This window comes from Heterodontus francisci, chromosome 17 (genome assembly GCF_036365525.1).
Source record: "Heterodontus francisci isolate sHetFra1 chromosome 17, sHetFra1.hap1, whole genome shotgun sequence".
Taxonomy (NCBI): Eukaryota; Metazoa; Chordata; class Chondrichthyes; order Heterodontiformes; family Heterodontidae; genus Heterodontus; species Heterodontus francisci.
Window position 1 is genome coordinate 31589408 of NC_090387.1, and position 22717 is coordinate 31612124.

The following is a 22717-nucleotide window of genomic DNA, read 5'->3' on the forward strand; positions in this document are numbered from 1 at the left end:
GAGGATGTCCTAGAGGCATCAAGGGCAGACTATCTGGTTAGGGCTAAGAAACAGTAGAGGTACCATTACCCCACAGGGTGTTTCTATAGGCCACCAACTAGTGGGAAAGATAGAGGAACAATGTTGCAAGGAAATGACAGGTGCAAAAACTATTGAGTAGTTATAATGGGGGGGGACTTGAATTATCCTAATATCGACTGGGATAGTAATAGTGTAAAGGGCAGAGAGGGGAAGAGTTTCTGAAGTGTTTTCAGCAGAATTTTCTACATTAGTATGTTTCCAGCCCAACAAGGAAGAAGGCATTACTAGATCTGGTTCTGGAGAATGAGGTGGGTCAAGTAGAAGTGCCAGTAGGGGAACATTTAGGAGATTGTGATCATAGTAGCATAAGGTTTAGGTTAGCTATGAAAAAGGACAAGGAGCAATTTAGAGTAGAAATAATTAATTGGAGGGGGGCCAATTTCAGTGGGGTGAGAATCAATCTGGCCCAGGTAAAGTGGAATCAAAGATTGGCAGGCAAAACTGTAACAGGATAATGGGCTGCCTCTAAAGAGTAGATAGTTCGGGTACTGATTAGGTACATTCCCCTGAGGGGGAAAATGTAGCAAAAAAAAACAAAAAAAGCACAGCTCCCTTGATGGAGGTAGAGAGTAAGATGAAGCAGAAAAAAGGGTGCGTCCGGCAGATGTCAGGTTGATGATACAAGTGAGAACCAGGCTGAATACAGAACATTCAGAGGGGAAGTGAAAAAAGAAATGAGAAGCAAAAGGGAGAGAGAGTATGAGAAGAGATTGGCAGCCAATATAAAAGGGAATCCAAAAGTCTTGGCTAGGCAAATGAATAGTAAAAAGGTGGTAAAAGGAGGAGTGATGCCGATTAAGGAACAAAAAGGGGAATTACACATGGAGGCAGAGGGCATGGCTGAGGTACTAAATGAGTGCTTTGCATCTGTCTTTACCAAGACAGATGCTGCTGCCAAAGTCATAGTGAAAGAGGAAACTTTGAAACACTGGATGGGCTAAAAATTGATGTAGGAGTTAATAGAAGAGCTGGCTTTAAAGTTGATAAATCACCAGGACCAGATTAGATGCATTTGAGGATACTGAGGGAAGTAAGAGAGAGAAACTTCCAAGCTAGTCTGAAGAATACACTCAGACTAGGATGCTTTGGTGGAGGCAGTTTATTGCTTGCCACAGAAGCTCCATTCCCAACAATCTCCAGCCAGTACTGGCTGGCTCTTCTTTATACATACACATCTGAGTACAATTAACTAATGAACACCCAACACTTGTTCACCCTATTACCTTCAACTATGAGATACTTATAATCCATCAACAGAACTTATTGACAACAGGTTCCCCTCTTCTTTAAATTAAATACATCTATAAAAAACTAAAGAGAGAGACAAAAATGATACATTGGTCTTTATCATATATTATACCATCAACAGCACCAGCCAGTAACATACTGTATATTCCCCCCTTTTTCTTTGAAAATAAAAAAAAACTTGTTTAAAGAATTATAAAGCGATCTTAAAATAAAAATGTCCATGATCTATCAACTCATCATTACACAAGATGGCCCTCTTAAACTCTAGTTAAAAAGGGAGCGAGGGATAGACTGAATAATTACAGGCTAGTCAGTCTAACCTCAGCAGTGGGCAAATTATTGGAATCTATTCTGAGAGACAGGATAAACTATCACTTAGAAAGGCACAGGTTAATCAAGGATAGTCAGCACTGATTTGTTAAGGGAAGATCTTGTTTGACCAAATTTTTTGAACAGGTAACAAGGAAGATAGGTGAGGGTAGTGCAGTTGATGTGGTCTACATGGATTTTAGCAAGGTTTTTGATAAGGTCCCACATGGCAGACTAGTTAAAAAAAAAGCCCATGGGATCCAGGGAAATGCAGCAAGGTGGATACAAAATTGGCTCAGTAGCAGGAAACAAAGGGTAATTGTTGACGGGTGCTTTGCGACTGGAGGGCTGTTTCCTGTGGTGTTCCACAGGGCTCAGTACTGGGTCCGTTGCTTTTTGTGATATATATTAATGATTTGGATGTAAATGTAGGGTACATGATCAAGAAGTTTGCAGACAATACAAAGATTTGCCATGTGGTAGATAGTGAGGAGGATAGCTGTAGGTTGCAGAAAGAGATTGATGGTCTGGTCAGATGGGCAGAAAAGTGGCAAATGGAATTCAACCCAGAGAAGTGGCAGGTGATTCATTTGGGGAGGTCAAACAAGGCAAAGGAATACACAATTAATGGGAAAATACTGAGAAGTGTAGAGGAAGTGAGGGACCTTGGAGTGAATGTCCACAGATCCCTGAAGGTAGCAGGATAGGTCGATAAGGTGGTTAAAAAAGGCATATTGAATCCTTTCCTTTATTGGCCGACATAGAATATAAGAGCAGGGAGGATATGCTGGAACTGTATAAATAATTGGTTAGGCCATGACTTTTGTACTGAGTGCAGTTCTGGTCACCTCATTATAGAAAGGATGTAATTGCATGAGAGAGGGTACAGAGGAGATTTACAAGGATATTGCCAGGACTGGAAAAATACAGCTATGAGGAAAGATTGGATAAGCTGGAGTTGTTCTCCTTGGAACAGAGAAGGCTGAGGGGAGATCTGATTGAAATGTACAAAATTGAGGGGCCTGGATAGAGTGGAGGTGAAGGGCTTAGCAGACTTAGGGGGCACACATTTAAAGTGATTGGTAGAAAGATTAGAAGGGAGATGAGGAAAGTATTTTTCACCTAGAGGGTGGTGGGGGTCTGGAACTCACTGCCTGAAAGGGTAGTTGAGGCAGAAACCCTCAACTCATTCAAACCAAGTCTGGATATGCACCTCAAGTGCCGTAATCTGCAGGGCTACAGACCAATTGTTGGAAGGTGGGATTAGAATGGGCGGATAGTTTCTGGCTGGCACAGACACGATGGGCCAAGTGGCCTCTTTCTGTGCCTTAAACTTTATGATGCTATTCTATGACATCCTGCAATTTCTTTGAACAAGCACTTCTCTTTGTCAAACAATCTGACAACTGATGACTTCCGCCAGCCAATTTTACTTTGGAAATTTCATTTTGTTCCAACATTTCTTTTATACTCGCGAGATCAATCCTCAACCTCTTTTCCGCGACACTTTGTTGAATGGACATTGTCCGAGAGAATGATTATCTCTATAGCATTCTGTAGGAAATTTCTTCTGATTGCCCCTTATATAAGACTTCTTTTAAAATACTCAATAAATACATACGCATATATTGCTTCTACCAGTGCAAGTGTCTCAGAAAAAAGGTGCTTTTAACTATTCTCTTTATTTTCTTTGATTCCCAGGCTATAGGACAACATTTATCATTTCTTCCCACCAAAAATATGAACCCTGCTGGGCCCAAACAACGATCGAGAAGATAAGCCTGCGAGGCGTCACTAAAAATGACTAATTTCATTTCTTGAGAGTCACCCAATGCTGGAAACTTAAGTGTACATTTGTCTAAACTCAATTTCTTCAATGTCTTATTTGCTTTCAGCACTTCCCCAACAGTAGCATGTTTCAGTATGGTGCTCAATTCTAATACATCATAGCAAGCAGCCAGTCTAGTTTGCATACACAACTAGTTTAATTGCCCTATTAAACTCCTTAACTGGTCTGCTTCTTCCTTGGTTGCAGAGTCTTCCTTTTGTGAGGATCTGGCTTAATTTATCAGGATCCTATTAACATTCTCTAGGTAAGACTGTTGATTTAGGGTTACTCCCAACTTAGTCTGCTGAATGTCCAACCCTATGTATTTAAAAGCTCTGGGAGCCCGACTTACAATTTTACATTCCTTTATAACTTTATCTACTACAAATTTCTCAAATGCCACAGATCCTCCCCACAGAAAATCATCTACATGCTCGTTTTTCTTCATAGTACCAATAAAACACTGCTGCACCTGCTTTTAGCTGAATACAACTAGGACGTAGCTAACTGAAAAATACTACACCCTGGATGCATCGTTTAGCCCATAAACACACTCGTTTAGCTTCTACAGTTTCCCCTCTATCTCCAGCTTCTTTTGGTGGCTTTAAAAATACCTTTGAAAATGCTGCTTTAATGTCAATAGACCTGCATTCCTATGAGTGTGTTGCTGAAAGGGCTAGGAAAATCCTCAAACCTCACTTTTCCTGCTATTATGCAGTCTATTCTAACTCTGGTTGCCTAGTCGTTCCTCAAATCCTTGAGCTACAAGTCTGGCCTTAGGTTTATACGTACCATCGGGAAGTACTTTCTATGTACAGAGCCATTTATGGGACAATGCTGGTTGTCCTCTATCAGGCACCTCCGTGCAAATACCAAATTCTCTCCAACTGTCAAGCTCTTTTTGTTTTGCATCCTTTACCAACTTACCATCTAACTTGATAGTAGCCCCTAGAGCTTCTCTATCGTAAGGGCTCCTATTTCTTGTGGCGCTCCTTGCCTGCTCTTTGGTCCTCGCTCTGGTTAAACTACGTCCCCCACTAGATTTCCTATCCCTTTCTGCTACTACTCGACCAGTCCCTCCTACGACCTGACTTCCTCTCAAGTTCGTGACCTTTACCTTGGAATATGATCATCGTCAGGCCCACTGTCTGAACTTATACACTTTCTGGCCTTCCACAGTTTTACTTCCTCCTGCCAATCCATAGATCTGATATCCTGTCCCTTGTCTTGTATATGCAGCCACTGTTTGTATTTCCCTGTGGCCTTTCCATAATGGTGGCTTCCCTCCATTCACTATCCCCTTCTGGCATATACATCACTTTAGTCCCAATGTTCGGTAGTTGACCTTTGGGATAAATGGCCTGATCTCGATCTTCACCATCACTTTGTCCACTCTCAGCTTGTTATTTGCCACAACCTGTTGCTTGCAAAGTTCCGACCTGTGTGTATGCGAAGTACATGGTCCGTCAGTGTATAATCAGTGCCAAGAAGCCGCGAGGAACGTACTCTAATGATTTAGTTGCCATGTTGCAAAATTACCATCAGTGCCTATAACTTTTCCTGGGCCTCTCCATTCTTTCTGCCCTTCTCTTTTGTAATATACTATGTCCCTGGTATAAATTTTTTTCCCCCAATGGCCTGATCCGATAACGCAAAGCTTTCCTGATTTTTTTCTGAAATCTCTTCTTCCGGTATGCATGGCATTCAAATGTTCTGCATAAATGGAACTAATTGTAGGTCCCCTCCAAGGCCGGGTGGCGTTCTCACATTACTGAAGGTATTTTTGGGTTCCTGCCATAAACTAATTGATAGGGGCTGAAGCCCCCAACCATTTGAAGTGTGTTTTTTGCATGTACCGCCCACACCACAGCAGTTGTCAATTTACAGTTTGGCTGGTCAGCTAAAATTTCTCAGAGCATTTTGTCAATCATGGTGATTTTTCCTCACAAATCCCATTACAAAAAGGGCTTTCTGCTGCTGTTCACAGTTTTACACATACTCCTGAACTTATCATTGGCAAATTCTCCTCCATTATCAGTTAGAAATTTAGCCAGAGTTCCCAGCACATCCCTATCCATCTTTCCATTATCTTGTCCATGATTACTGTACTATTATTGTCTTTACTATAAATTACCATTGACAGACTGAATCTAGTCACTATGTCTATAAAGTGTAGAAGAAAAATGTTTTTGTCTTTATCCCATACCTTCAAGTTGGCTTCATTAAAGTCTCTCACTAAGGGGAGACTCACCATGGGTCGCAATGGTGTCCTCCTGTATTTTTTTTTTTAAAAACACAGATATCACATTTTTCACTGACATCCTCGATAAGTTTAGTATAGTCATCATCTATTACCTCTGCGTCTTTTCACAGAACCTTCAACCTATGACAAGATGGATGTGCAAACTGTCTATGTAGTTTTGAAATAATCTGCCAAAATAGCAAAATACTGCAGATGCTGGAAATCTGAAATAAAAACAGAAAGTGCTGGAAATACTCAGATTTGGGTTCTCTCTCCACAGATGCTGCCAGACCTGCTGAATATTTCCAGCATTTTTTGTTTTATTTGAAATAATCTGCCTTCTCCTTTAAATCCCTACCCCCTGGATGCTATTACTACCTTTAACATTCTGCTTAGCGATGTTAAGTCTTGTTAAAGGAATACAATAATGTCCCGACTGCTTAAACAGAAAATCTACAGATTTACCAAAGACGATCATGTTCCATATCCAATTTCACCTGAGCCTTCTTCATAGACGGCTTACTTAACAGCAAGGGTATTTCACTGGATACTACATCTGTACTAATAATGTGGTTCATCCCTGCTATTTTATATGGAATTACCACACTTTTTAAACAGATCTCAAAACATTGTCGTCTCCAAACATCAAACAGGTAGAACTGTCATATTCTTTGACCTTACTTAAAGAATCCATGTAACACTGTAACCAGTCCACTCCACCTACCATGGATGTAAACCCACTGTCTATTACTGCGCAATTGAACGAATCTGCAACCAGGACAGTCATCACAGACTGTAGCTTCTTGTGACCAGTACAATTCCTTCCGATCGATCAGGATCGTCATCTTCGCCTTCCAAACCTTCCACATCATGTGTCATCTCAAAAACCCTGTTATTCCTTCTTAGACAATTCAACACAATGATACTTTTAGTCACATCTGAAATACCTGTTGGTCACCCCTTTGGTTATTCCTGGGGTTCATCCTTTTGCCATAACCAATTCCTACCATCTGTTATAGCTACCAAAAGGGTCCCGATCCTCAATATTTTTGCTTGTGATTCTTCTTTCATACTGACATCCATGCCCCACATTGGACCAGCCTCAAAAAGCTGCTAGCAGTGTATCCTCCATCTTTGGTGTCACCGCTGAAGAGCCCACCTATGCAATGAAAGTGGCCAGAAATGAACATTTTCCCAAAAGTCTTTTAAAGCTTCAGACATCTGATCAAAAAGCACATCTCTTTTCTTCAATCTAACTCCAGTCAAGACTAAGAGCCTATTCACATTTGATATCCTAGCACAATCCAACAATTTGAAGACAAGTACTGATTAAGGAATTTCCAAGTCAAATCACTGCAACCTTGCATAGGTCAGTTAAATTCCATGATAAATTTTTCTATGAAGAACCATCCATTTTTTAAAATTTATCAAAGTCCAACCACCCCTCATTAGGTATTCAATAAGTCATCTTTCATAGAAATTTATCCATAAATTTTAAGAGATTGTCCAAACCTTCCTCATTGTTTATTTATTTAGAGATACAGCACTGAAACAGGCCCTTCAACCCACCAAGTCTGTGCCAACCAACAACCAACCATTTATACTAATCCCATGTTCCCTACCACCTACCTACACAAGGGGCAATTTACAATGGCCAACTTACCCATCACCTGCAAGTCTTTGGCTGTGGGAGGAAACCAGAGCACCCAGCAAAAACCCACACAGTCACAGGGAGAACTTGCAAACTCTGCACAGGCAGTACCCAGAATCAAACCCAGGTCCCTGGAGCTGTGAGACTGCAGTGCTAACCACTGCACTGCCCCAAATGATGAGCTTCTAGCTCCAAAAACACTCTGCACCTGATTTTGCTTCTTGCAGGAAGCAAAAGTGTAAATGTTATTCCCTGCTTCCTCTTTGGTAAAGACATAATCCATGTCCATAGATCAACTTCATTCTTCCATTGATCGTAAGGTTTAGCTTCACAAAATAGCAGTGGAAATTCATATCCCAACACCTTACACCTGGTTTTGGTCACCTTTCTTCAAAATAAAACTTCAATTACAGTCTTCTCAAAAAAATTAACTCTAATCTCCTGTCTGAAAATAAATCTTAGTCTCCTACCTTCACTCTTAGACAGCCATCCTCTACTACCAATGTTAGCAAAACTTCCAAGCCTGTTGTGAAAAATACAGAGACTAGGATACTTTGGCAGAGACTGTTTAGTGCTTGCCACAAAGCTTACTACTCCCCTCCTAACCATCTCTAGCCAGTGCTGGCTGGCTCTTCTTTATATATGCATCTGTGTACAATTAACTAATCAAAACCCAACACCTGTTCACCCTATTACCTTCAACTACTAAGTATTTAATATCCTTCAACAGAACTTAATAGACACCAACAGTAAGGATGGAAATTGTGGAGGCACTGGCGATAATCATCCAATCCTCCTTAGATGCAGAGGTGATAGCAGAGGACTGGAGAATTGCAAATGTTACATCCTTGTTCAAAAAAAGAGTGCAAGGATAAGCCTAGGAACTACAGACCAGTCAGTTTAACCTTGGTGTTGGGAGTGCTTTTAGAAATGATAATCTGGGACAAAATTAACAAGTCACTTGGACAGATTTGGATTAATAAGGAAAACCAGCACAGATTTGTTAAAGGCAAAACATGTTTAACTAACGTAATTGAGTTTTTTGATGAGGTAACAGAGAAGTTGGATGAGAGTAATGTGGTCGATGTGGTGTAGATGGACTTCCAAAAGGCATTTGATAAAGTGCCACATAGCAGGCCTGACAGTAAAGTTAAAGCCCATTGAATAAAAGCGGCAGTGGCTGCATGGATATGAAGTTGGCTGAGTGACGGGAATCAGAGTGTAGTGGTTGTTTTTTGGACGAGAGGAAAATATATAATGGGGTTCCCGGGGGTCAGTACTAGGACCACTGCTGACGACACAAAACTTGGAAGTAATGTGGACTGTGAGGAGGATAGAGATAGACTCCAAGAGGACCTGGACAGGCTGATGGTATGAACAGACATGTGGCGACAACAACTACCTATATTTATACAGTGCCTTTAATGTAATAAAACGGGCGGCACAGTGGCGCAGTGGTTATCACCGCAGCCTCACAGCTCCAGGGACCCGGGTTCGATTCTGGGTACTGCCTGTGCGGAGTTTGCAAGTTCTCCCTGTGTCTGCGTGGGTTTCCTCTGGGTGCTCCAGTTTCCTCCCACATCCAAAAGACTTGCAGGTGATAGGTAAATTGGCCGTTGTAAATTGCCCCTAGTATAGGTAGGTGATAGGGAATATGGGATTACTGTAGGGTTAATATAAATGGGTGGTTGTTGGTCGGCACAGACTCGGTGGGCCGAAGGGCCTGTTTCAGTGCTGTATCTCTAAATAAAAACGTCCCAAGGTGTTTCACAGGAGAATTATAAAATGAAGTATGACATGAGCTACAAAAGGAGCTATTAGGTCAGGTGACCAAAAACTTGGTCAAAGAGGTAGCTTTTAAGGTGTGTCTTAAAGGAGGAAAGCGAGGTGGAGAGGTGTAGGGAGGGTATTACAGAGCTTGGGGCCTAGGTAACTGAAGGCACGCCACCAATGGTGCAGTGATTAAAGTCAGGGATGCACAAGAGGCCACAATTAGAGGAGCACAGATATCTTGGAGGGTTGTGGAGCTGGAGAAGATTACAGAGATAGGGAGCAGAGAGGCCTAGGAGGGATTTGAAAACAAGGATAAGAATTTAATGCAGAGAAGTGTGAAGTGATACATTTTGGTAGGAAGAATGAGGAGAGGCAATATAAAATAAAGGATATAATTCTAAATGGGGTTCAGGAGCAGAGGGACCTGAGGGTACATTTACATAAATCGTTGTAGGTGGCAGGCAGGTTGATAAAGCGACTAACAAGGCATACAGGATCCTGGGCTTTATAAATAGAGGCACTGAGTACAAATGCAAGCAAGTTATGGTGAATCTTTATAAAACACTGGTTCGACCTCAACTGGAGCATTGTGTCCAATTTTGGGCACCGCACTTCAGGAATGATGTGAAGGCATTGGAGAGAATGCAGAAAAGATTTATGAGAATGGTTCCAGGGAGGAGGGACTTCAGTTACAGAGTCACAGAGTCATTTACGGCACAGAAGGAGGCCATTTGGCCCATCGAATCCATGCCGGATAGATTGGAGAAGCTGGGGCTGCTCTCCTTTAAAGAGAAAGTTGAGAGGAAATTTGATGGTGGTGTTCAAAGTCATGAGGGGTCTGGACACAGCAGATAGGGAGAAACTGTTCCTATTGGTGGGAGGGTCGAGAGCCATAGGATACCAATTTAAGGTGAATGGCAAAAGAACGAAAAGCGACATGAGAAAAAATGTTTTTACACAGCAAGCAGGGGTTAGGATCTGGATTGCCCTGTCTGAGAGTGTGGTAGAGGCATATTCAATTGTGGCTTTCAAAGTGAATTAGCTAAGCATCTGAAGAGAAAAAATTTGCAGGACTAGCTGAGTTACTCTTGCAGACAGTCGACATGGACTCGATGGGCTGAATAGCATTCTTTTGTGCTGTAACCATTCTATCAGCCTGTTCAGCTGACTGATGTCATGACAGCATCCATTCATGACGTTTGGACACACACAGGGGATGCACCTGTGTGTACCATTCTAATAGAACAACACTGCACATGCAGCAGCCAGCAGCACATCATGCACACTGCAATCTGTCGGCCTTTGTAGCGCTGTTTTCACAAGTTATTTTCCCACCTATAGAGTTTTGTGGGGCGTTTTAGGGCTGGAGGAGGTTACAGAGATTGAGTGGGGCTAGGCCATAAAGGGATTTCAGCACAAGTATGCAAATTTTGAATTTGAGGCACTGGGGATGGTAGCCAATGTAGAGCAGCCAGGACAGGAGTGATGGGTGAGTGGGAGATTGCAAGGTTGGATACAGGCAGCAGAATTTTGAATGAACTGAAGTTTAGAGGGTGGAGGATGGGAAGCTGAGCAGCAAGAAAGCATTGAATTAGTTGAATCAGGATATGCAAAAGGCATAGATAACAGTTTGGATGGATAACAGTAGATGGGCTGATGTAGGGGTGGAGGCCGGCAATGTTATGGAGGTGGAATGTGGGTTATTAAGTTTAGTTTGGGGTCAAATAGGTCTCCGAAGTTGCAATCTATTTCAGCCTGAAACAGTGGCCAGGGAGGTGGATGGAGTTGGCCTCAAGGGTACAGAGTTTGTGGTGGGGAGCTAAGATTGACGACTTTGTTCATCCCATTATTTAACCAGAGGAAATTGTAGTTCATCCAAGACTGGATGTCGGATGAGTAGTCCAATAATAAAGGCAGTGGAGGAATTGAGAGAGGTGGTGGACAAGTTAGGTTTGGTGTCATCAGCATGCATGTGGAAGCTGATCCCATGTCTTGTGTACAATGTTGCCTAGGGGCAACATGTAGATGAGGAAGGGGGGACAGGTGTCAAGATAGATCCTTGGGGAACTCTGGAGTTAATGGTGCAGGGATGGGAAGAGAAAATATTGCTGGAAATTCTATGGTTATAATTGGATAGGTAGGAGTATCCTATAACACGAATATCCTATAACATGGTGTTCAATGTGCAGCAGTGCAAAAGTTAATGAAGATTGTATTATCAGCATCAATATGTCAAGGTGTCAGCCTTGGTTCAGTGATAACATTTTCTAAAGTTGTGGGTTGAAGCTACACTCCAGAGACTTGAACACATAATCTAGGCTGGCACTTTAGTAAGCACTGAGGGACTGCACCGTTAGAAGCAGTGTGCTTTGGATGAGACGTTAAAGCAAAGCCCTTCTCTCTAGAGGACACAAAAGATCCTGTGTTTGGGGGATCTAAATCTAATCTGTATGGCTCTGAGGTTGAGTTCTTATTTCTGAGCCACTGAATTGTAGAATGGCTGCAGCGCTGCAGGACGCCCTTCGGCCCGTCGCATCTGTGCCGGCTTTCTGCGAGAGTAAGTTACCTAGCCCCACTCTCCTGCCCTTTCCCTGTAACCCTGCAGATCTTTTCGATTCAGATAAATATCCAATAACCTTTTGAAAGCACAGTTGAATCTGCCCTCCACCACACGCTCAAGCTCTGAATTCCAGATCCTAACCACTTGCTGCATAAAAAAAGTTTTTCCTTGTGTCATCTTTGGTTCTTTTGCCAATCTTTAACTTAATCTCAACCGGCCCTGCAACCTTCAATGATTTGTGCACATATACCCCCGGACCCTCTGGTTCTCAAACCTTCCACTAATAGCAACAGTTTCTCCCTCTCTATTCTGTCCAGACCCCTCTTGATTTTGAATACCTCTATCAAATCTCCTCTTAATCTTCTCCAAGGACAACAACCCCAGTATCTCCAACCTATTCATGTAACTGGTTCCTCATCCCTGGAACCATTCTCGTGAATCTTTTTTGCATCCTCTCTAATGCCTTCACATCCTTCCTAGTGTGGTGCCCAGAACTGGACACAATACTCCAGATGAGGCCGAACCAGTGTTTAATGCAGGTTTATCATAACTTCCTTGTTTTTGTACTCTATGCCCCTATTTCTAAAGCCCAGGATCCCATATGCTTTCTTAACTGCTTTCTCAACCTGCCCTGCAACCTTCAATGATTTGTTCACATATACCCCCCAAGACCCTCTGCTCCTGCACCCTCTTTCGAATTGTACCCTTTATATTGATACTGAAAAAACTTTCATTTGTAATTTAGCACAGTTACTAGTTCTCCCACTTTTACCCGACTATTCCCCATTCCTCTGCTGAAGGTGGTGTGGTGACTTGGCTGTCCAATATCTCCCTCAATTTACTTTTTTATGTCTAAGAGTGTCAAAAGGCTCTTGGGTCAATCTGTCCTCACTTGATGCCAACGGATAATTTTTCAGCAGTGGTCCATAGAGTGTCATCAAGAGCCACAGTTGATTTTACCTGTGATGCCTGATGTAACACTTAACTGCTGGACAAGGTTAAATTAGTTCATTCATAGAGCAGACATCAAAACGAGATCCCTCACAGTCACCATAGTTCAAACAAACAAGGATCGGGAAATATTTTACTGTTGAAATTGAGGCTTTTCACAACATTACGATGTTCTGAGCACTTTACAGTGCTTTCTCGCAGAAAGCCGGCACAGACGCGACGGGCCGAAGGGCGTCCTTCAGCGCTGCAGCCATTCTACAATTCAGTGGCTCAGAAATAAGAACTCAACCTCAGAGCCATACAGATTAGATTTAGATCCCACAAACACATAAAATGTACGATTAACAGAAACACTCTAGTCACAAAATACACAACTGGAATTAAGTTATTCAAAATGAGAAGTAAGAAAATCAGCTGCGCCTATCTAGTTCCGAGGCGATAAACTTTCTTTTAATCACTGCTTGATAACGTCGCTCGAGCCCCTTGAAAGAGAGCGCATGCGCTGGCCTGTAGACGTTTGTGAGCGATGACGTTTCCTTGGCGGCGGTGGGCGGGGCCGGTGAGGATTGAGTGAATGTGCGTCGGAGTCAATGATAAACCTGATCGGAGCCTGTGGTCCGCCAGCGGTTGTATGCAGAGGGACACAAGGCCGAACTGTACTTTCACTTCATCGGAGACCAAATGGACCCATTTTAGTTAGAAACACGCACTTCATTCGAGCGTGTGGCTTATTTTTTAATTTCTATTTTTTTCCCCTTGAGAGGAGGAAGGAAAATCTGAACGAGGCGAGGTCTTCACTTAAACCGGAATTTAAAAAATAATAACGGAGAGTAATTTTGAAAAAAACAATTCCGTTGGAGGGGTCCTGACTCTTCCTCCCCCTTCCAGGTGATGCCCTCTGATTTCATCTCGCTCCTCAGCGCGGATCTGGATCTTAATTCGCCCAAGAGTTTGTATTCCAAAGGTAAGGAGGCGTTTGATCGCCTCTTTTTTCACTTTTTACGTTCAGCTGTAAAAGGGAACATCACATTTTCCGCGATAATTTTCAAGGTTTTCCCACCTAACTGTAGGCCGTGACTGAAAATTAATTGACAATGTACGCAACTACGTTTAGATTTAACATGTTATGTCATTCCGAACATTTGTAAGTTATTGTGCGAATACTCGTATCGACTATGCCACTGGATTTATAAAAAAATAAATCGTTAAAGAGAAAAGCAAATTAATTCCTATTCGGATTGAATGTTCTCTTTTCCGGGCAGCCTAACTTGATAGGGTAATGTTTGATTGACGTTCCCATCTACCTGTCAGGGACGAGGCTTTGGTCCAGGATAATTTGGAAGGCTGTTGTACCACAGCCAGTCAGCAACGTGGGTAGGCGGTCTTGGTATTTACAAATAAAGTTGGGTTGACCAGCGTTGTGTTTATTGGGGAAATAACTCAGAGTTACAAAACTCCATAGTTCTATTTTGAAATGATGACTCTGCTAGGTCAAACTTTTATCTCGACCACAAACTTAGATAATGTCATTTGCGATTCATGTAGGCTATAGTAGCTTGGAAAAAATTCAGTATGATTTTTAGGAGATTGTTTCGCTATTGTGGGTTGTGATCCTAAAACAGAGTGCAGGAAACACACAACAGGCCAGTAGCATCTGTGTAGAGGATGATGCATGAAAGTTTCAAGTGTGGACACTTTGTAACTCCACTTGATTGAGGTGGTGGATGATTCTGGCATTTTTAATTGTACTTTTGTAAGAACCTTTTTCAGAGTATCGCCAATCAAACTGCGTTTGGCAGTATTACGGTCATAAATAGGACTCTGTACACTTAGGGGGCTGTGAGAAAAAATTTAAATGAGGCAACAATGATGCGAGTGACAACTCTGTTTGCACTTGTACTATTCCATTATACTTTTAATGCTGAATTGTAATTGTGGCCATTCTGAGAACCTGATCAAATCTGCTGTGTCAAAGTGTCATGTGAAGCCAGTGCTTCCTTACAGGCAAAAAAAAGTCCAGAGGAAGACTACTTTGAATCACTATCACACATCTCCTAGTATCTGGTACAGGCGGTTTGTTGGTGGGTTTCTAGCAGGTTGTGTGCCTGTCCTTAACAGAAGTCATATGGGAGAATAAGAACAGGAAAAAAGCCTTTTTTGAATGTTTTTCTTCATTCCTTTTGAATGTGTTGACTCTTGTTGGGACATACTTGATATCTTAAACACGTGGACTCATTCTGGTGGAGCATGATTCTGCCCTCATCTGAAGTCAGCGGTGTCACTGAAAAGCGGTTATGAGTGGGAAATGTGGCTGACTTTTCCATCCCCAACTGAGGCATGAAAGTCAATTGTGGTCCCCATAGTGCAATCCCTCTCCCAATAGCTTACTCAGCACAGATCACGAATCAGACCTGTGACCTTCTGGTTTGTCTCTATTATACACTGCTTTTACCAATAGAGCAGAGCTATCATAGGAGTTTAGATTTTTTTAAATGGTGAGTTTCTACTTCAAATAATTCTTGGTGAAAAATGAGAAAGCACTACTTAAATAATGGTGGTGATTATTATTTCTTTCACTTACCTTTAAAAAATGGAGTCCTTGCAGTAATGTATTTGGTAAGTAACTTACAATAAGTGATCATGGCTGTTATGCAGTTTTTCATAGATCTTGTTAATAAGCTTGCTTGCAAAAAGTGAGAGAAACTGTTTTGTTATGTCCTTCATTGAAATTGATTAATTCCAAGTCATAGATTTCAGTGATATGGTAAGCCAATCTGTGTCAGTGATGTGCAAAATTATTAGAAACTTCTTAAGCTGAAAATAATTTATTTAAAAATCTGCTAATCTGTTCAGATAATGTTTTAATTCAGTTTTGGTCCATCTGCATGCTGGAAAAAATGTTTCAGATAGCATTCCTATCAACTTATTCCATGTTTATTTTTACTCCATGTGCCACCTGGATTTTTAACCATATGATTTTTTAAAATATAAATGTTACATCACAGAAGAGACTAAAATATTTTGAAAAATGAGCATTGTTCTACAGAGCGCAGTGCTGATCTGAGACCTGTTCAACCTCAAGTTAAATTTTGAGTAAGCTGTAATGTATTGGATGTAATTAAAATGTAAAAATAAAATCTGCACTTCAATCATCATCGGTAAAGTAAGAAGTGATTCTGCTCAGATGAATTATGTAGTATCAGTTCAAGGCCTCAGACTGTGCAATTCTGTATTTTATAGCCTTTGTAACCATTGACTAAATACAGAGAAAGTATTTGATTTAACAATTAAGTAGAAAACCATGGCCAACCAAGAATTATTGCAGGATGATAATGTCTTAACAATTCAGATGATGGTTTGTAGGCAGTTGAACCCTTTGATGAGTTTACAATCTTGACATTCCTGTTTGTTCTGTGGAGTTTGTTGGGAGTATGTGCTTATTGTGTTTTAGGTAATTTACCCCCACTAATGGGAATTATCTTGGACATTGGCCAGTGCATATTCAAAATTTAATGTTTGACCAATTTCTACATTTAAGATAGTGTAATTGCAGCATAATTATTGCAAATTTATTCAGTGACAATCTATAGGATAAATGCATCCCAATAAATTAACTATCATTTTTGAAAGGAAAAAGCTCAATCTGTCAACATGAAGCCAGTTCATATTGAGACTTTTTCAAAATTATTCACCATTTCCCACAAAAATTTATTTATTTTGTCTGGAATGAGATGATCTGGGGTGAAAGTTGAATGAGCAGAATCTGTTGATAAAAACAGCACTGAGTTTGGTGCTCTATTACAGTACAGGCAGCGTGCATACATGCATTCCCAAAATGCTGCAATGCTGAGAAGACTCTGCGTGATATCCTGACATTGTGATGTTTAGAGATCCCATAATGACACTGTCATGTGGATGGTGTCATATATGACAGAGAACAATTCAAACAGCTGTTTACTTCCAACTTATTACCTCATAGCCCAGTTACAGACCATTGGTCTGTGCTGCTGTTTACTGTCAGTCAGCTTTGGTGGCTTCTTCATGATCAATTGAAAACCAGGTTATGTGGGAAATTCACAGCATTCTCAAAGACTGGGATTTAACGATAGCTTCTATTTGATTGTCTAATATTCTGGTGGTTACTCCATTTTTAGAATATTTGATATTGTTAGATATAATCATTAATTGTTGGTAGTAACTGACACAATGCCTGTTTGTGTCTGTGGACTCTCATGCTAGGCCCCCACCTGCCAAGAATGAGGCACATGAATTTTGTCATGAACATTGATTTTAAACTATTGCTGGAGTGAGGAAATGACTTGTTAAACAGATCAGCCGTGGCTGGAAAAGATATTTACATATTAAAATGGAAGGACAAAGGACCATTCCCTGACACATGTAACCCACAATGTACCTAGATCACCAGGTATTGTGTGTAAGAGGAGTATTCCAGAGACTGCTAAGATGATACAATCCAGGACTGGTTAGACCAGCTGGCCACATGACTAACAGGTTGTTCCAGGGTCTTTTGAACTATCCACTGAGACTTTGGACTGAAAAAGAGTGTCTGTTTGCTCCTGGACTGAAAAGACCTCTGCTGGCTGGCTCGCCACAGCCTGTCTGTCTGCTCCCATCTCTTTCTCACAGAACTCCAAATCCACTGAAGATACATGAACCCCAAGAGAGAAAAGTCTCCTACAGCGAACAAAGCTTGAGAAGAATACTGGGCCCCAACGAAAAGTAAGATCTACCTACAATTACGCTCAAAGAACTGTAACAAAACTTCTTCAGATATTGCCTCACACTTGTCCACTTTATTTTTCTTCTCTTTTCTGTCTCTATTTGCATGTGTGTATCGCGTATGCATGCTAGCGTGGACGTGTCGTATATCTGTAGACGTCAATCGAATTAGAGTTTAAGTTCGAGTTTAAGAAATTTCAACTTTTTCTTCTTTAAACCTAAGAAAACCTGTTTGTGCTGGTTTCTTTACCTTTATAATTGGAAAGCGGTGAACAAGGATTCACCCAAGGGGGTGAATCTCCAGCAGCTTCCCTACCACTGATGTCAGGCTCACCGGTCTATAATTACCTGGATTATCCCTGCTACCCTTCTTAAACAAGGGGACAACATTAGCAATTCTCCAGTCCTCCGGGACCTCACCCGTGTTTAAGGATGCTGCAAAGATATCTGTTAAGGCCCCAGCTATTTCCTCTCTCGCTTCCCTCAGTAACCTGGGATAGATCCCATCCGGACCTGGGGACTTGTCCACCTTAATGCCTTTTAGAATACCCAACACTTCCTCCCTCCTTATGCCGACTTGACCTAGAGTAATCAAACATCTGTCCCTAACCTCAACATCCGTCATGTCCCTCTCCTCGGTGAATACCGATGCAAAGTACTCGTTTAGAATCTCACCCATTTTCTCTGACTACGCATAACTTTCCTCCTTTGTCCTTGAGTGGGCCAATCCTTTCTCTAGTTACCCTCTTGCTCCTTATATATGAATAAAAGGCTTTGGGATTTTCCTTAACCTTGTTTGCTAAAGATATTTCATGACCGCTTTTAGCGCTCTTAATTCCTCGTTTCAGATTGCGCCTACAATCCCGATATTCTTTCAAAGCTTCGTCTTTCTTCAGCTGCCTAGACCTTATGTATGCTTCCTTTTTCCTCTTAGCTAGTCTCACAATTTCACCTGTCATCCATGGTTCCCTAATCTTGCCATTTCTATCCTTCATTTTCACAGGAACATGTCTCTCCTGCACACTAATCAACCTCTCTTTAAAAGCCTCCCACATATCACATGTGGATTTACCTTCAAACAGCTGCTCCCAATCTACATTCCCCAGCTCCTGCCAAACTTTGGTATAGTTGGTCTTCCCCCAATTTAGCACTCTTCCTTTAGGACCACTCTCGTCTTTGTCCGTGAGTATTCTAAAATGTACGGAATTGTGATCACTATTCCCGAAGTAGTCCCCTACTGAAACTTCAACCACCTGGCCGGGCTCATTCCCCAACACCACGTCCAGTATGGCCCCTTCCTGAGTTGGACTATTTACATACTGCTCTAGAAAATCCTCCTGGATGCTCCTTACAAATTCTGCTCCATCTAGACCTCTAACACTAACTGAATCCCAGTCAATGTTGGGAAAATTAAAATCTCCTATCACCACCACCCTGTTGCTCCTACATCTTTCCATAATCTGTTTACATATTTGTACCTCTATCTCACGCGCGCTGTTGGGAGGCCTGTAGTACAGCCCCAACATTGTTACCGTACCCTTCCTATTTCTCAGTTCTGCCCATATTGCCTCACAGCTTGAGTCCTCCATAGTGCCTTCCTTCAAGCACAGCTGTGATATCCTCTTTGACCAGTAATGCAACTCCTCCACCCCTTTTACCTCCCTCTCTATCCCGCCTGAAGCATCGGTATCCTGGGATATTTAGTTGCCAATCATGCCCTTCCCTCAACCAAGTCTCAGTAATAGCAATAACATCATACTCCCAGGTACTAATCCAAGCCCTAAGTTCATCTGCCTTACCTACTACACTTCTTGCATTAAAACAAATGCACCTCAGACCACCAGTCCCTTTGCTTTCATCATCTGCTCCCTGCCTACTCTTTCCCTTAGTCACGCTGACTTCATTATCTAGTTCCTTACAGGCTTTAGTTACTACCTCCTTACTGTCCACTGACCTCCTCATTTGGTTCCCATCCCCCTGCCACATTAGTTTAAACCCTCCCCAACAGTGTTAGCAAAAGCACCCCCAAGGACATTGGTTCCAGTCCGGCCCAGGTGTAAACCATCCAATTTGTAATAGTCCCACCTCCCCCAGAACCGGTCCCATTGTCCCAAAAATCTGAACCCCTCCCTTCTGCACCATCTCTCAAGCCACGCATTCATCTTGACTATTCTTTCATTTCTACTCTGACTATCACGTGGCACTGGTAGCAATCCTGAGATTACTACCTCTGAGGTCCTACTTTTTTAACTTAGCTCCTAACTCCCTAAATTCTGCTTGTAGGACCTCATCCCGTTTTTTACCTATATCATTGGTGCCTATGTGCACAACGACAACTGGCTGTTCACCCTCCCCCTTCAGAATGTTCTGCAGCCGATCTGAGACATCCCTGACCGTGCACCTGGGAGGCAACATACCATTCGGGAGTCTCGTTTTCGACCACAGAACCGTCTATCTACTCCCCTTACAATCGAATCCCCTATGACTATAGCCCTTCCATTCTTTTTCCCGCCCTTCTGAACAGCAGAGCCAGCCATGGTGCCATGAACCTGGCTACTGCTGCCTTCCCCTGGTGAGCCATCTCCCCCAACAGTATCCAAAACGGTATACCTGTTGTGGAGGGAGATGACCGCAGGGGATACCTGCGCTGCCTTCCTGCTCTTTCTCTGCCTTTTGGTCACCCATTCCCTTTCTCCCTCAGCAATCCTAATCTGCGGTGTGACCAATTCGCTAAACGTGCTATCCACAACCTCTTCAGCATCGCGGATGCTCCAAAGTGAGTCCATCCGCAGCTCCAGAGCCGACACGCGGTCTAACAAGAGCTGCAACTGGACACACTTCCTGCACGTGAAGGAGTCAGGGACATCAGCCGTGTCCCTGAGCTCCCACATTGAGCAAGAGGAGCATAACACGGGTCTGAGATCTCCTGCCATTTTTAATCTTAAGCTTAACTTAGTCTGAAACTTAGATAAATGAAAAAGGAATGAAAAATGTTTACCAATCACACGATAAAAAACAAAGTAGAAAAAGCCTTACCTTATCTACACACCACCGAGTCCTTTTCTTTTGGTTAGAGGAGGAGGGCGGGTGGGAGACACTACCTGTGTAATGTCTCGGGTTCAGAAACGGCCCAAATATATAGGGTTTTACTTACCCAGCAGCCCCTTGGTCCGCCGAAAACAAAAGGAAATTAAGTTTAAGCTGAAACTGACCTTCCCAGCTGCTCACTCGCTCGCACTCTCTGCTCCCGAATAAGCTGCTGCAATGAAAAGAATTCAATAAATATGATTTGCAAAAAAAAGTTGTTACGACCAGGTGAGAAAGGGGTCTAGGGGTTCCCTCTCAGCCTTTTCCTGGTTTAACAGTAACAGGATTTAATTTTTTTTTAAACGCATGTGCGATGAACGCACACGCAGATAGTGACAGAAAAGGAGGAAGAATCAAGGGGAACGGCTAGAAGCAATAGCTGGAGTTCATTTTACTGTTTTTTGAGTTTGATGTAAAGACTTTGGTTGCAGTTAAATCTTGCTGTCTAGTTGGGGCCCAGTGCACTCTTTCAAACTTGTTTTGTTGGTTTTCTGTATTGGCTTAGTTTCTTTACATGAGAGGGGGAGAGAGTGAGACAGGAAATGCTGTCTTCCTTCAACTTCAGTTGCAGTCTGACTCAAACTGTTATGTGAGCACAATTCAAAGCTCCCAGTTGGCCAGCAGGTTAGTCATGTGACTGGCCCCTCATTTCGACCAACCACTCCTGCGGTTTTTGGATTGTCCATCTTAGTAGACACCCTGAGTGGGGTGGGGGGCGGGGGAATGGAATGCTGGCTTTTTACACATTCATTGTCTGGTGATCAAAATCTATTTGGGTTAACTGAATCAGGGAGCAGTTTCATTGTCTTCTCCAGGAAACTGTCTCTTAGAATGCAAATGTTTCCACCACTGTCCTTTTAAAGTGCAGGCACAGCCATATTTCAGTTCAGTAAGAATTTAAGATTGATGTTCGATATGACCAAATTAATATGCCTCATTCTTGGCAGGTGTGGTTTTTCTCACAGTCATGTGCCAAGTATGGATTTGCTGTGACATGTAATGACAACTTTTTCACTAAATATGCAATATATTTTATTCCTTTATTCATCTATTATCACAGGTGTTTTAAATCCACCCACTCAGTAAAAACTGGTGGAGGTAAGCAGTTTCAATGGAATGGAAGACTCATTTGCTGTACTCCCACTCAGATCTTGCTTACTGTAATTTTAAATTGCAAACAGCAAGGACACCCACTCAGACCTGGCGGGGTCCTTGCTTAAATATGCAGATTGAGTTCTAATTATATCAGTGAGACCTAACTGTATTCTTAACCTCAAGTTTGTGCAGGAAAGCCCTGAGACTTCCCCATGTGGCCAAAACAGTCGGGAACAGGAGCTGGGGCCAGAAGAGGTCCAGAAAATTAGATCTCTTTATATTTTTTAGGTACTGGGTTCCTTGGGCTTCCCTTCCCATCAGACCTCCCTTATTTCAGTCACTTCCCTTAGTATCAGGGACTGTTCTATTGGGGGCCCCAGCAGTTGTTCCCTTACCACCAAATTCCTGTTCACACCTGTCTGCCATGTAACTCTTCTTGTGGTCTTTGGCGAGAGCCTGATGTCAATTTTGTAGATGCTGCACAGGGCTGTACGGCTTTTGCCTGCCTCAGCACCTGACAGTGCCGAGGCTGGCCTTTAAAATGACCCCAGACATTCCAACATTTCCCAGTCTTCTGTGATTACTTGCTATTTGGTTAACTGTGGGCCATTATTTTGTTTTCATCGGTAACTTATAATTCAGTACCTCGGATGGGTTATGAAGAATATTTTCTCAAATGGAGAGCTCTGGTTAAAAGTGGAATTAAAAAGGGAACTTGTACACTACCAGTCAAGTATAACATTTATTGTGGAAGCAGTGTGCAGTTATTGATCACTTAAAATATAATTACAATTTCTCTGCCTTCGGTCTGAATACAAGTTCTTGCTCAGTTAGGCAACTTGGGGGTGTACCAAATCTGGTTTGATTTTTTTGTGGTGAGCTTTGAATACATGACTATTATGAAGCTGCAGAAATACCTAGATTTGTTCACTTTTACTAGAGTCCTGAAGCTTCTAGTGAAAGACTTACTTTGTAGAAAGACTTAGAGAATGATGCACAAACTGTGGTGCCTAAATGTAGATTCCTCAAAATGTTTTACAATACACCATTGAACTCTGAATGGAAATTGTTGAAGCACAGCCAAAGAGCTGTTTTAGTCTTGGCGATGTTCCAGAAATAGTGTACCAGCACATGCTGTTGTCAATTGATTTA

At 42.1% G+C, this 22717-nt stretch overlaps 1 protein-coding gene across 1 annotated transcript in view; it reads left to right on the top strand.

The window, feature by feature from the left end:
* Positions 1-13196: 13196 nt before the first annotated feature.
* The window catches only part of nfat5b (nuclear factor of activated T cells 5b), a 196733-nt gene continuing 187212 nt past the window's right edge, over positions 13197-22717 (top strand). The window contains exon 1 of the mRNA XM_068049209.1: positions 13197-13607. Coding sequence (XP_067905310.1) covers positions 13535-13607 — 73 coding nt within the window. The 5' untranslated portion in view covers positions 13197-13534. The remainder of the gene's footprint in view (positions 13608-22717) is intronic.